The sequence below is a fragment of the Aquila chrysaetos genome, chromosome 2 (assembly GCF_900496995.4).
Source record: "Aquila chrysaetos chrysaetos chromosome 2, bAquChr1.4, whole genome shotgun sequence".
NCBI classification, from domain to species: Eukaryota; Metazoa; Chordata; class Aves; order Accipitriformes; family Accipitridae; genus Aquila; species Aquila chrysaetos.
The window spans coordinates 2,065,086-2,078,513 of record NC_044005.1 but is presented as its reverse complement, the minus strand read 5'-3'; the positions used below and the strand labels follow the sequence as shown (position 1 = coordinate 2,078,513).

General features: G+C 45.2%; 1 protein-coding gene across 1 annotated transcript in view; it reads left to right on the top strand.

Moving 5' to 3' along the window:
* The window catches only part of MDGA2 (MAM domain containing glycosylphosphatidylinositol anchor 2), a 385,028-nt gene extending 372,338 nt beyond the window's left edge, over positions 1-12,690 (top strand). Inside the window, exons 15-17 of the mRNA XM_030036202.1 lie at positions 4,154-4,284; positions 9,746-9,851; positions 10,606-12,690. Of these exons, the coding sequence (XP_029892062.1) occupies positions 4,154-4,284; positions 9,746-9,851; positions 10,606-10,694 (326 nt within the window). The 3' untranslated portion in view covers positions 10,695-12,690. The remainder of the gene's footprint in view (positions 1-4,153; positions 4,285-9,745; positions 9,852-10,605) is intronic.
* The last annotated feature ends 738 nt before the right edge of the window (positions 12,691-13,428 follow it).

The following is a 13,428-nucleotide window of genomic DNA, read 5'->3' as shown; positions in this document are numbered from 1 at the left end:
AAGTCGGTCAAACACTGGCACAGGTTGTGCAGAGAGGTTGTGGAGTCTCTGTCCTTGGAGACATCCAAAATCCGATTGCACATAGTCCTGGGCAACCTGCTCTGATCTACCACACTTTGAGCAGGGGTTTGGATGGGACGATCTCCAGAGGTGCCTCACAACCTCAAGGATTCTGTGGGAAATATTTAATTGGTAATATTTTTTTTCAGGAGAGTTAGATTTTATTAAGGATTAATCCCCTGTGGATAATTCTAAATCTTACTGCTAAAACAGATGGACTGTTTTATCACAAGCTGTTAGAAGCCTTGACCCTTCACCGCTGTTCTGGAATTTGCAGCCAACGTATAGAAGGTGCTTCTTATCCCTATTTGGGAATGAGCGCTGCCAGTCGGGGCAGCTATCGGCTGTAATATGCACTGCCGGCTCACTGATTTCTTCACAACAGCAGGATAGGAGCAGCTAACTGAGACTTCGTATATGATCTCTGTGCTGTAGGATCTCTCTTTGGAATAACCGCGAGCTGCTGAATCTTGACCTGAATTAACTGAAAACTGGAAGTGTCTTTCAGGGGAATTTGGCTTAAATAAATCCCAGTCTTTTCCTTCCTTGGACCTGGGGACAGCATGTTCAGAGAAGATGCATGGCCATTAACCTTTGAGTTTTCATCCAAAGTGCTGTAGCATTGTTCAGCAGACTTTGGTGCATTTCCACTGGATTGCTTTATTCTCCCTAGTTATCAGTATCCATAAGATTTCCAAGCAGTATTAGGGTTATTATTCCCATGTCTCAGGGACAAAGTACTTTATTTCCAAAACAGTTTTGGTGCTCATCCAAATGTTTCTGCATTTCCAACAAGGTTTTGAAGGATCTCTAATAAAATGGAATATCATCCTGGAATGATGCTCTGTTGCTGGTGTGGACTGGTCTTGGAGGCTTAGGGGAAAAGCTACTTCCTCCATTCTTAAAAACGAGTGACCCCAGTGACATCAATTTGAGAATATGCCTGTTGCACTACATTGAAAAAAACCAGCCTACCAGTTTATCCAGCTCAGCTTCTGTGCCTGCTGTTCAGGTCTTTGGTGTCTCTGGAGGAGAGTCTGAAAATCTCTGTAGTGATAAGGAGAGGTACTTGGGAGTCTTTGCAGAGAGCAGAGCACAGATCTGAGATTAGCACTCACGCTACAGCACAGCTCTGACGAGATAAACAAGGACCTACATCCCATGCCATGGCAGTTAGATTCAGGAAGATAAAGCGTTTCTTTACCTGAAATAGATGGCTCTTACTTACAAGTCAGGTTGTAATTCCTGACAGATCACATAGAGCTAACTCTGAGAGTGCTGGCTGCCAGAGAAACTGCATGCGCTTTGCTCCACACTCTTCAAAAGGAGAAGGTAGATTATCCCTAAAGCGTAAGAGGAATAGAAGTTCCCATTACTTGATTTGCAGCACACAATAAGCCATTGTTGGGGGAGAAGAAAATGAAGAGTCACTGTCCTTGTTGTGTCTCTATGTTGAGACAGAAAAAGGTTGTAATTCCATTACAGCTGTCACCATCTTTTAAAACAGTCTGTATTTCCGATTTTTCCATCTACACCCCAAAATGGGGCATTTCTAATTGATGCTCCAAGAACAATAATTTTTGTTGTCATTAGAGAGCCATCACAAAACAAAAAGTGGAAGCAGAACATGCTGTCAGAGCACACTGTGAAACCTGCTTGTGTTGGCACAGTGATGAGCGCCCAAAATGCCACTCCAGTGTTGCAGCTGGCGACGTCTCCGAAGCACCCTGCACTCTCTTGGCAGGGTGCTGTCAGAAAGTAAACTTTATTCCTTAATTCACCATTGTTACTCCTGCCCGTTGTTTTGGTCTCCTAGTGAAGAGTCACTTCATTACCCATTTGTCTAGAGTTTGGAATAGTTTGAAATCTTCAGACGAATTCTTGCTGGACACACCTCAGCGTGAACCCTATAGCCAACCCATCCTCTCCCACAGCATCAGCTTTGCAAAGGCCATGTAATTTTTCCAAAACCTTACTGGCAGAATTTCAAGGATCAGCATCTGTTGCAGATGTCATTAGTTAAGTTTTCAGCGACATTTCAGGCAGGTGTGAGCATATCTAGCAATGGGGGTCAGGCAGGTACATCCACACTAACCAACGTGCTGGGCAACGACTGAGCATATCTGGCAGAGTCATGGCTATTTTGTATTTTAAGTAAGACTGCTATCATTCCGCTATTAATTTGAAGAAATTGTGTGACACAGAGAGGCTGAGTATGCTATGAACAAACTTAAATCTCTAACCTCATCACTGATGGAATTACATGCTTTTCGTACCTAAATTATTCAGTTATTCCAAACAGCCCTGCGGCATGGGCTGTATCAGCCGGCACAAACAGGTGAAACAATTAGCCAACAATTAATCCCTTGCTTGATATGAGCATTGCTTTTTGTCTTTTAGAAAAATAACATTACATAAGACTCTATTTTATAACTTTAGGTAGTCTTGTCTAAGACCCTGCCTTTTTCAGACCATAGACTCAGCACGGTTGTTGAAAAAAGTCTTGGAGAGAAGCAGATGGGAAGGAAGGGAGAACTGTTGTAGCTGAACAACACAAACCTTGCCCAAGAGCTGTCATTGCTGTTGTTTGGAATAGGGCTGAGGCTGAGCTGCCGCTTGCTGTGAGCAGCCCCGCACAGCCCTGCGACATATTATTACTGGGCTGGGCTGCAGGGCTGCTCCAGGGAACCCTCCTGAGCTTTTCCCTTCTTGCAAGCCCTTTCTGTTTCAGGTCTTTTTGTTTTACCCAGTAGCGCGCGTGTAGGCAGAGACAGAATGTCCTCGTTAGAAGCCGTGTTTCCCTTGTGCTGCTTCTGCGCCCTCCCCTGCATTTGAAAAATAAAATGCTGCAGTGGGAGGCAGGTGGGAGACACGGTGCCGCCCAGTCGTGCCGGCGAGCATCGCTTCCCCCACCTCCTTCAAAGAAGATGTATGGCCTCATTCTGGGCACCCTGGTGAAATAGCCGTGATGAGAATATTTGCTGCTCCATTACACGTCTAGCCTTATGTTTTTCAAGGCACTGAGTTTTGCTGTTGCTAGAAATAAGAACTTTTTATTAGCAGGAGCTGAGTCACTGTGCAGCTGCCTCAGATCTGAGAGGTTTCATTGCAAATATAATTTGTATGAGCTTCCCAGCTGCCATGCCTAACACCCTAAAAAAACAGTAGTCTTGTGTGAACTTCACTGTCTGAACTTTCTTGAATGAAGGCAAATGCAATGATTTACGTAGTACAAAGAGACCACTGCCCCACACATCTGCAGATAACAGTGGTGGGCAAGAAGGAGCAAAATCTCCAAACTATGTGAATTACTGAACCCTGATAAATGAAGTCGATGCATTTGCTGTCTCTTGGTGCACCAGGACAGTCTGGTTTCTGTTCATGGTCTGAGGCAGTGAGGTTAACCAGAGAGAAGGACTGCTGAATGCAGACGATCTGTTACCTGTTGCAAATAACGCCTGTGCTGGAACCAGTAACGTAATGGTCAGCAGTGGGGAAAGACCCGGGTCTCTGGGTTTTTTCTCCACAGTGAGGGACTTTACCGGGGTTATTTTAACTCAGAGGATTATGTTGTCCTTCAAAAGTACTCCTTAGCAGGAGCAAGGGCATCACATCTATCTCTGAGATAGATTTGCCAGGCTCTATGGCACTCCATTAGTTAAACAATGTACAGAGTAAACAAGAAGTGGGACAGCCTTTATAAGCAAGAGCTAAGCATAAAGCAACCAAGTCGCTTATTCATCCTTCGGTAAGGAGGTTATAAATGCCTCGTTTGCAGTAAAGCACCGAAAACTCCTTTTTGCCCATCTCACCCTGGGAAGCCTCGTGTCCTTCCCAAGCTGCAGGGAGCAATGGGTGCTCCCTGTGCCCTCCGTTTCCCTCTGCTGAGAATTCACATCGCCAGTTCGCGGTGTGCCCAAGTTGAAAAGTTTTTGAATTTATGACAAGCAACTCTCCACATCCACTCGGACCTAGCAGAGGCCCGTGCAAAATGGGAAGGGGTGGGCGAGCAGGCGACTGCTGCTGTACGCAGCCCAGCATCTCTGCTCCATCAGAGAGCCTAACCAATTCCAGTTCTCCACCTCTTTTCTAGGAAGTTTGAACGTTTACCTGCGGTTGAAAGGTCAGACCACGATAGAGAACCCGTTGTGGTCTTCAAGTGGAAATAAGGGACAGCACTGGAACCAAGCCCGCGTTAATATAAACCCCCCAACTTCATTTCAGGTAATGGCTTGTGCATCGCACATCAGGAACGGGAGTATTTGGTTTTCGGAGGGGGGGCCTGTGTACGCTGACCCTTTCCTTCTGACACAGGATTTCACAGCTTCACTTCAGCTCTGAAAGCTGCTTTATGGACAGATAATTGCCTTCCTTGCTTTAAATAGGTGAGCACCATCGAGCTTAATAATGCACACTTTAGTGGCAGAACAGCAGCTATTTGCCTGAAGACGGAATGTCTTTCAGTTTTCAGAAGATGCTGGTAGCCAATATAAAACATATTTTTATTTCAGATTAGCAACTGGAATACAAAATTACTTCCTGCGAAAAAAATATTTAGGGTCCATGGTACAGTGCCGGTGTTAGACGACTCTTGAAATACGTGTATTTTCTGCAGAAAAAGGAATGATCTCCGAGTCTTTGCTGAAAGGTACCAAAGCAGCAGTGTGGCCTGCGCAGAGCTCCTGGTACGGCAGAGCTGCACGCCTCATTCACTAGGCGCATGCAAGCTATGACAGGTTTTCACACATTTCATTTTTGATTTGACAGTGAGATGCTGATAGACTGTTATGGGCAGTTCTCATTCACGCTGTCAGCTGTTTGTAACTGGAACAGACCCAAAAAGGCAGCTGCCGCGAGCAAGCCCTCGTGTGTTTGAGGCTGGGAATATCGTCATGGAAGACAGGAGTCACAAGCTGTGCCCTGCGGTGCAATGTTCTCCAGGCTCCTCTGTCCCCTCTCTGTCACCTCCAGGTCCCCTGGGGGAGATAATGGCTTTTGGGAAAAAGAGTCATTCAGTGCAAGTCAGAACCGCTATCTTAAACATGCAGCTTGGGATTCGCTTTATGGGTAGTTACTGATTCTGACCCTTTCTTTTTATTTCCATGCGTGAGAGGCAGTGACAGAAGAGAAATTATTTGACGTACCTGATCACATAAGCATTGCGTGGGGGGAAATTAGAGGAGAACTTCTGAAGAAGAGGGATATGGAAAGTATAACGTTACATGGTGTTTGAGTGGAACAAAGTGGCAGAATTGGGGAGGAAGAGTGCAGAGAAGAGAGGTACGAGTGTTAAAGCACCCTCAGAGCGTGGGGGCCGAGTACAAGGGAGCTGATCAGAGTGGGTGAGTCTTGCATTGGTGAAGTCAGGATAAATCCAAGAAGTGTGAACAGTGAAGGAGAGAAAAACGATTTAGTGTCCGAACGTAAGAAATGGACTGATAAAGGGACAGAAGAGATGGCTGGGAAAGCTGAAACCGAAGTGATCGCAGTTGTGTCTGAGAGGGATTCCTGAGACCCGGGACGGGCTCTAGCAGAAGTAGGGGAAGGACGAGGACATCAGCTCCGGGCAGAGAGGTGCAAAGGATATGGCACTAGCAATGCAGAGGAGTGGAGGAGGGTGACGGGGTACAAACCTGGGGTCGCCTCATCAGCGTGGAAAGAAGGCATGGCTTTGGGTGCAAGGGCAGGCTGGGGCGTTCGCCTTGCAGGGGACCATCCGTGGCGAGGCGCTGGCAGAGCACCCAGAGCCACAGCCAGCAGCTCCCGGTACCCCGGTTGCTGCTTTCACCGAGGACTCTGAGCATCAGCCCTTGCACGGGGCCCTGTTGCTTTCGGAAAAGTTACGGGGGTCACTTCTGCTACTGGTGCACCCGGTCGCAGTGCTTTAAAACCATATTCGCTGGTGCCACAAGCTGGTGCACAAAATGGAAGCTCCTCTACTTGGCTATTTTTCACCTTTTACATTGTTGCGTTTAAAGGCTTCAACATAAAATGAATGTAAAGCTGTGAAGCTCTGCACAAATATAACAAATAAATGTCAGAGTGGTTGGAACCTTAAATTACTTTTTTAGCAGCTCTTGCATCAAGCAAACTTTATTTTCCATTTAGGAGTCTAAGCAGGAAAGAATATAAACCTCCCAGTTAAATTTAAGGAGAGTGAACTGAAGTGAATCTTTGCAGTAAAACAGTACACTGACACAGAAATTAAAACTTTTTATAGGTTAATTTGTATGGGTAAAAGTGCAGCCCAGATTTGTTTTATACCTTCCCAGTCCCTGTGATATATAACAAAGATTCTGTCATGAAGAACTGAGAGGACTACAGTGCTTTGAATCAGAAAAAGTATTGCATAAAAGCTATGTCAGTAAGATAGTCACTTATTAAGTATTTTTAAAGAATAAACACAGGGAAAAAAAAAGAGAGCAAGTGGAAGTGATACATTGCACACTGGCATCTAGGAAGGTGTCAACTCTAGTTCAGATTTGAGCAGGACCACTGCCATCGCCCTCAGTTACAATTTCCTTGACACCTTCTTGTGTCAAAGACATTTTTGGCAAAAAGAGGGCCTGATCTGCCCTTAAGTAAATGACCCTGCTGGAGCACTGGGATTTTCAGCCCCTTACAGGGAGCGTGAGGGTCTTACACCCTTATCCTCACACTGGCTGGCGGGGGACATTCACGAGGCTCCTCTCTACTTCTTATCAGGAGACTGGCCAGGAAGGTAAAATCTGTCTGAAATCCTCTTGAAGAAGCACAAGCTGAATCCCCCGGAGACACTCGGGATAACTCTGGAGGCACCGTAGGGGCTTATTTCCATTTCCCCTGTGTAAGAGAGCAGAGTGGCCTTTGCTGTGTGCGTAAGCCCCTCTATTCCTCAGCTAAATGCAGTATTTTTAACAACAGTTTTGTAAAGTCACAGACATGCAGATAATAGGTTTTGTGGGATACTGATAGGGGATTCTGATCATCTGGCACCTCCTGCAAATAGCTGTGAACTGCGGGCTGGATTGTGCTCCGTGCCTTGCCAACACTCATCTGCGGTGATTTGTTCTGAGCATGTGGCCAAGCTGGCTAATAGCAACCCGTCTCTGAGGCCCATAAAATGCACTGCCAAATGCAGATTTTAATTAAATGCTGGCCGTTGTATTTGTATAGAGTCCTTTTGTCTGGAAACAGTGTTTTTCATTATCAGGAAAGATTTGACTTTAAAATCCATTGACTGGTTATATGCCTGCTGCCAAGGAGCAGGAAGGCAAGCTGTACTTTGGGGGAGAAGAGAAGACACTTTCCTCTGGAGCTGAATACTTCCCATCATCAGAAGTAGAGTCAAAAAATTGTCAGAGGGATAATTACTTGAGACACTGTTTTCAGACAACAGGGTAAATTATGGAAAAACTTACCATTTTCCCAATTACAGTTCCCTGTTGCATTAATATCCACCTTGTTATAGTAATTAACCTACAGCATCGCACTTCAATAAAATACCAATGGAGTCTCCTGCTCCAAACGCACAGCTTTCACATTTATTTAGTGCTCCCAGCACAGACCTTGCCGCATGGCTTAGGATACAACAGGCAGGCTGTAAATACATGCCTTATATTGCCAGCTTACCGCTGCAGGGTCAGGCGCCTACTGGGGATGCTCAGCTTAGCAAAAGGATGGGATGTGTCTGTGGCCAAGGTTGAGGGATGTGTCCTCCGTGGAAAAGCAGAGCGGAGAATTGCATGTGCAATGCGACGTCTGGTGACATCGTGCACCGTTGTGATACGGTGCTTGGGTGATACTCATTCAGCTGGACTCGCTACTGAGACCCTGTGATTTACAGGGTCATCTTCCCCTGCCCTGAGTGTTTACTCGTCATTTATAATGAAAGGTATTAATTTCAAATGAGCAGCTCTGGTTGAACTGCATTAATGAGCAAAGAAATGTCAGAAGCTGCCAAAAGAAGAGGCTTGGATCTGTGTCCTGCTGAAATCAATGACAACAGAGAGAGCCCATCTGAGTGCCCCAGACGTCTCTCTGATGCAGTTTGATCATTATGAAGTGTAATTTAAGTATTTTGCTCCAGATGGAATTAATTTTTTTTTCAAATTGACTCTACCCCCAAGAGTTAATGTCTCCATTAGTGCCACAGCACACCCTTATAAAATTCATTGAATTTCATGCATATATTGTTGCAGATTAAAGTTAAAAAACTTGTCATCTACGTTAACCAAAAATATTTCAAAGGACCGAGGAGGGGAAAAAAAGGGAAAGGAGAGATAACTGTGCAAATGGTGCTGCTTGGGAAATACATTCCTTACATAATTCCTTCATCTCTTTAGAAAGGCTTTGAAGTTTTCTACTGAATAAATTTTTCGCAACACAGAATAAGTCCACTCTTCTGCAAAGCTAATTAAGCAGCACTATGGCAGGACAGCATCACATTGGGTTTGGGGAAGGAGAGCGGATAACTTTGTTTCTTTAGTACAATAGTAATCCATAGCTAATAACAAACATTACGGCAAATAATATTACTGACCTTGCAACAAGCCACCCATCTCCATACAGGCACCATTTGCTTTCCCAGCTGTAGCAGCTGGGGTTTCAGACTAGGAATATTTGACGGAGAGTGATTAATAGGACCTTGAAATCACAGGCATCCATTTAGCAGAGGTTAAAGCCTTAAAGAGGAATAAAATCTCTACCCTGACCCTCTCTGTGATAAAACACATCACAATGTCCTCTGATAAATATAAAACGATTCCTAGAAAGGATCAAAGCTTCTAGACATGATGATGAGCCACTATAAGGGACAGGAGAGAAGAGGGGCTGTCACTGTCGTCAGTTCCTGCCACGGCAGGAGATCTGGGAGGTTAAAATCCACCGAGGTGATCGCAGGAGATCGCCGTGGGACCCCAGGGGATCTGAACCAAAGGTAGTCCCTTCCTGACCCCTTCAGATAAATATAGCTTTGCGTTACGGGTGAAGGGACACCAACCTGGCTCCTGAGAGGTTTCTCCCAAGCTTTCCTGGGCCAGGGGAAGGTGGCAGGGGGGCAGCTCCTGTCCTTCTCCTGCCTGCAGGGAAGGGACACGGGGCTGCGGATGAGGGAGCCCAGTGTGGGAGATGGGGTGGGAGCGACTGGTTGGGCCACTTTCAAGCGCCAGAAACCTCATTTTACTGTGGAGTTTTGCTGGCTCCTCCGTGTTTTCATGCAGTGTCTGGTCGAGTGGATGCTCGGTCCTTCATGTCGCAGATGCTGTTCTTCAAGCTGTGCCTCTGCCATTCGCTTCAGGTGGCCTGATTTTCTGGGGAAAACACCCCAAATCTCTTTAAAACTTTTCCTCTGTTTAATTCTGCTCTTTGCTTCAGGAATATCACACTTACATAAGTACACACATTACAGTTAGAATAGTGGCAAAGCTGACCTCGAGACACCAGGTAGACAACTAGGCAGACAACTAGCAGCTCTGATATTTTTTAGCTTGTTCTGAAGATTAAAAGCCTCCATGGCTCACACATCCTCTGTGTTCACCTTACAAGTACGTGTGAACTCAGTTACATTTTTTTGCACCATAGAAAGTGTTTGTAAATTATTCCAAGTCCATCGACGTAGTTTAATGCCATGCAAAATGCAGCTGAACGTTTTCCATTTGTCACCCTCTGATCTGCTGCTGCTTTTTTTTTTTTTTTTTTTTTGCAGCTCATATTTGAAGGGATCCGAGGTCCTGGCATCGAAGGTGATATTGCTATTGATGATGTATCAATTGTGGAAGGAGAGTGTATGAAATCAGACCAACCGGCCAACAGTAAGTGGCTCTTCCACACGTGGGAGAGAGCAAATTGCTTCTTGTGGTTATAAATTTGAGACGCCTTCTAAAATGGATTTTCTCCAGGAGAACAATATATCGTTCAGTTCAGTTGGAGAGGCTTAAAGTGAAACATTTTCCTTGGAAGCAAGCTCTGGAGTCAAAATGTCTTTGTTCAGATATGAAAATGCTGGTTTAGCAGAGATGCAAGTGAAAGGCTGATGGGCATTAGGTGGAGGGGAGAGCAGCGGGCTGCACTCCACGGTGAAGCTGGGCTGGGCGGCCTGTGATTCGAGATGGGCAGAAAGTTAAAGCAACATTAAAAAAAATGTTGAGGGGGCCCAAACAACATGAAATTAATGAATATCAGTGTTGTGATTCCCTGTGGACCTTGTTTCATCCCTCCACCCCCGTGCGTGCAATACAGTGCAGACCTCCACTACGCAGCCAGGTGGTTTTTTATCCCAGCGTCTCCTGCCTCACTCAGTTGGCGAGTGCCATTCTCGTCCCCTCTTTGTAGGAGGTGACCTTGCAGAGTGCTTTCCCTAGCAGAGGCCAGGGGAGGTTGGTAGCACTCGGTGTGAGAAGCGGAGACAGCCCGGGTGAGCACCATCCCGTTGTCCTCCCCGGCTGCCTCCATGGTGGTGTGCAGGACAGGTTGTGGTGGCTGAGCCCTTTGTCTTCTAAGCCTTGTAGCAATGCTGACTGTGTCTGGGCAGCTCTTTAATTCTACCTTTTTCCCCCCTTTTTGTAGATTTACGATCAGGTGCTGTTGGGACATTAGCACATATACGACTTATCCCAGTTATCATCCTCATGTCTGTCTTAAGTCATCAGAGGTGACCTTATCCTGGCAGAGGCTACAAAAGATTCACCAGGCACTGGCATGAAGAAAGAGTCTTTGTAAAATGGACATTTAAAAACAAACTACCAAAGATTCCTCCACTGACTGACTCAAAAGTTAAATAAATACATAAATAAATAAAAAAAAAAATTAAAAAGCACTGGGGACATAAAAGGCATCACGGGAGTGTAACTCACTATGAACCACACGTGAGAACGAGATCTGGCCTAAGTAAGGAAGAGACCTTCAGGTGCTTTTGTGGTCAATAATGAATACAGGATCATCTGGTTGAACTCTCGGAAAAGAGCTATAGAAACCCTTGTCAAAGCACAAAGTCATGGCTGGTTTTGTTTCAAATGAATAGTTTGCTTGTTACCATGGAAACCTAATGGCCTGCCAAAAAAAAAAAAAAAAAGAAGGAGAGAGAGAGGAAATAAAAACAAAAACAGAGAGAGAGAGAGAAAAACACCTCACTGTAAACAGGGTATGTGAAGAGCTGGCATTCATTTTCCCTTCAAGAAGGTTTTTAGTATAGAGTTAAATAATTGTAGGCCCTTTCTACTTTGGCTGTCACCTCCCCTAGAGAATAACCCTAAATCAGAGCTGTTTTAAGACATTTATGTTTCATTTCTCATGGCTATGCTTGATAACTGTATGCTGTCTCCTTTTGCATGCATTACTATCCAGGATGTGCGACCTGGGCTTACATATTACACAGGCTTATCGGAGTTTGCTTGCGGCCACTCGAACACCCCTCTCCCCTCCCCAACTAAGTCATCTGTTCTAATGAAGTGAAGAAACCAAACCACCGTCTTTTATAAATTGCCATGGAAACCAAGTGCCTTCAATGAAACAAGCCTGATTTAAAAAAAAATAAAAAAAAATAAAATAATAATAATAATTTCAACACAGAAGCTTGCACTGCTAAAATGTGGTTTGTGCAAACTATTTTCTAAACAAACTACGGAGCCTGGGTGTGCAGACTGCAGGCAAGGAGACGAAGCCGATTCTGGAGATGGATGGACCTAAGCTGCTGCGTAAGCCCTTTCGGATGAGATATTTGTTGTTTAACCTTCCAGACAGCCATGGCCTTTCAGCTTATTATCCATTAGAAAATAGCTTCCGTTGGTCCTGGAAACGGGAGCAGCACTCTTTTTTGTTGTTGTTGTTGTTGTTTTTTCAGGTTATCAAGTGGGTCAACCAGAGGAAAAGGTTGTTAAGATACACTTAGCGCAGAAGGTGGTAAAACACAGAAGTGATTTTCTTACTCTAACCTCCATTCGCAAGGCAGTCGGCCCCAGCGTTAGCGGGACGGGGAGGCGTGCGTGGGGGACGGCAGTGCGTACCGAGACACCAAGCAAACCGCAGAGCTCGCTGCAAACCTGGCGCCGGCGAAGCACCGAGGGTGCCGTGCCTCTGCCCTGGAGCCAGACTCTGTGCAGATCGCGAAAGATTATTTTGTTATTGTAGCGAAATTAAAAAAAAAAAAAAAAAAAAAAAATCCACTTTTACAACAAAAAAATAAAAGCTGTACAAATGGTTTTGAGCTACCTGAACACGTACCGTTAGCCAGCTGGTTTTCCACTGCATTGTAAAGTTCCCTTACAGTTGGTTATGACGATTTGAAGACCTTTTTCCTTAAATTATCTCAGCTTTTAACTTCATTTAAAAAAAAAAAAGACTTTTGTCTAAAGAAGAGTATTATTATTATAATTATTATAATTATTATTATTATTATTCTGTGTTCTCTCAACACCCTAGGATTAAAAAAAAAACCTGATATGCAAGTAATTGGAGTACAAACATGAAAACAAACAAACAAATGAGTATAATATTTGCAAATATGAGTATAAAAAGCACAACGAGATGCAGTAAAACAATGACAAGGCTTGATTTTTTTTATTCTGTAGAGAAATGTTTGTGCAAATTCAGTAATTCAACTGAAGAGATAATTTTACAGCTATGTTCAATAAAGCCTCTTTCCAGGTAAGGTAAGCCAAGTGGTACGTGTGTTTGTTGAGCAATGTGCCCGTGCGCCCCAGATGGGTGCAACTGGGATGGCTTGGTTTTTATCTTGATAAACTGGTGTTGTCTGGAGATATAACGGTCCATACTGGTGATGCTCGGGGGCTGGAGCTTTCCAAGGATGCTGTCGGCTCCCTGGTTTGTAGGTGTCTGTAATTCCTCACGCCACAGCGGGAAGGCTGCTCGGAAGATGGTGGGAGCTCTGAGTCTGGATGGATTGTGGGGTTTGACACCCTTAAAAAAAAAAAAAAAACAAACAAATTTCTCACTGGCAAGCACTGGATTTTAATTGTGGACGGAGGACCAGGTCAGGTATGGTGAGACCCTGATGCAGATTTTTGCTTAGGAGGTTGGTGTGTCTCGTAATTCAGGATTTGTGGAAACCAAAGCTTCACACGTACCCTCCCGCTGATCTCTCGTGAAAGCCACGGAACTGCGGGATCGTCCGAGAGGTTTCTCTTCGGGCGCTTTTGGCGTGACTGTCTCCGGAGGGGCCGGCTTTGCCCGAGGCTGCTGGGAGCCCTGCCAGGAGTGGAAGCGTGGGGGTTTTTTTTTGCAGCAGACTCTCCCGTTACGTTTCCTATTCCGTCTCTGAGCATCGTGGGATCTGGGCGGCTCCTTTTTGCTCGTTTGGTGGTTTGGGCAGCGGCTGCGGCGATGCTGCCGCGGCGGGTGCTGCACGAGGTCCCCGCCGCGCGGGGACGGGCA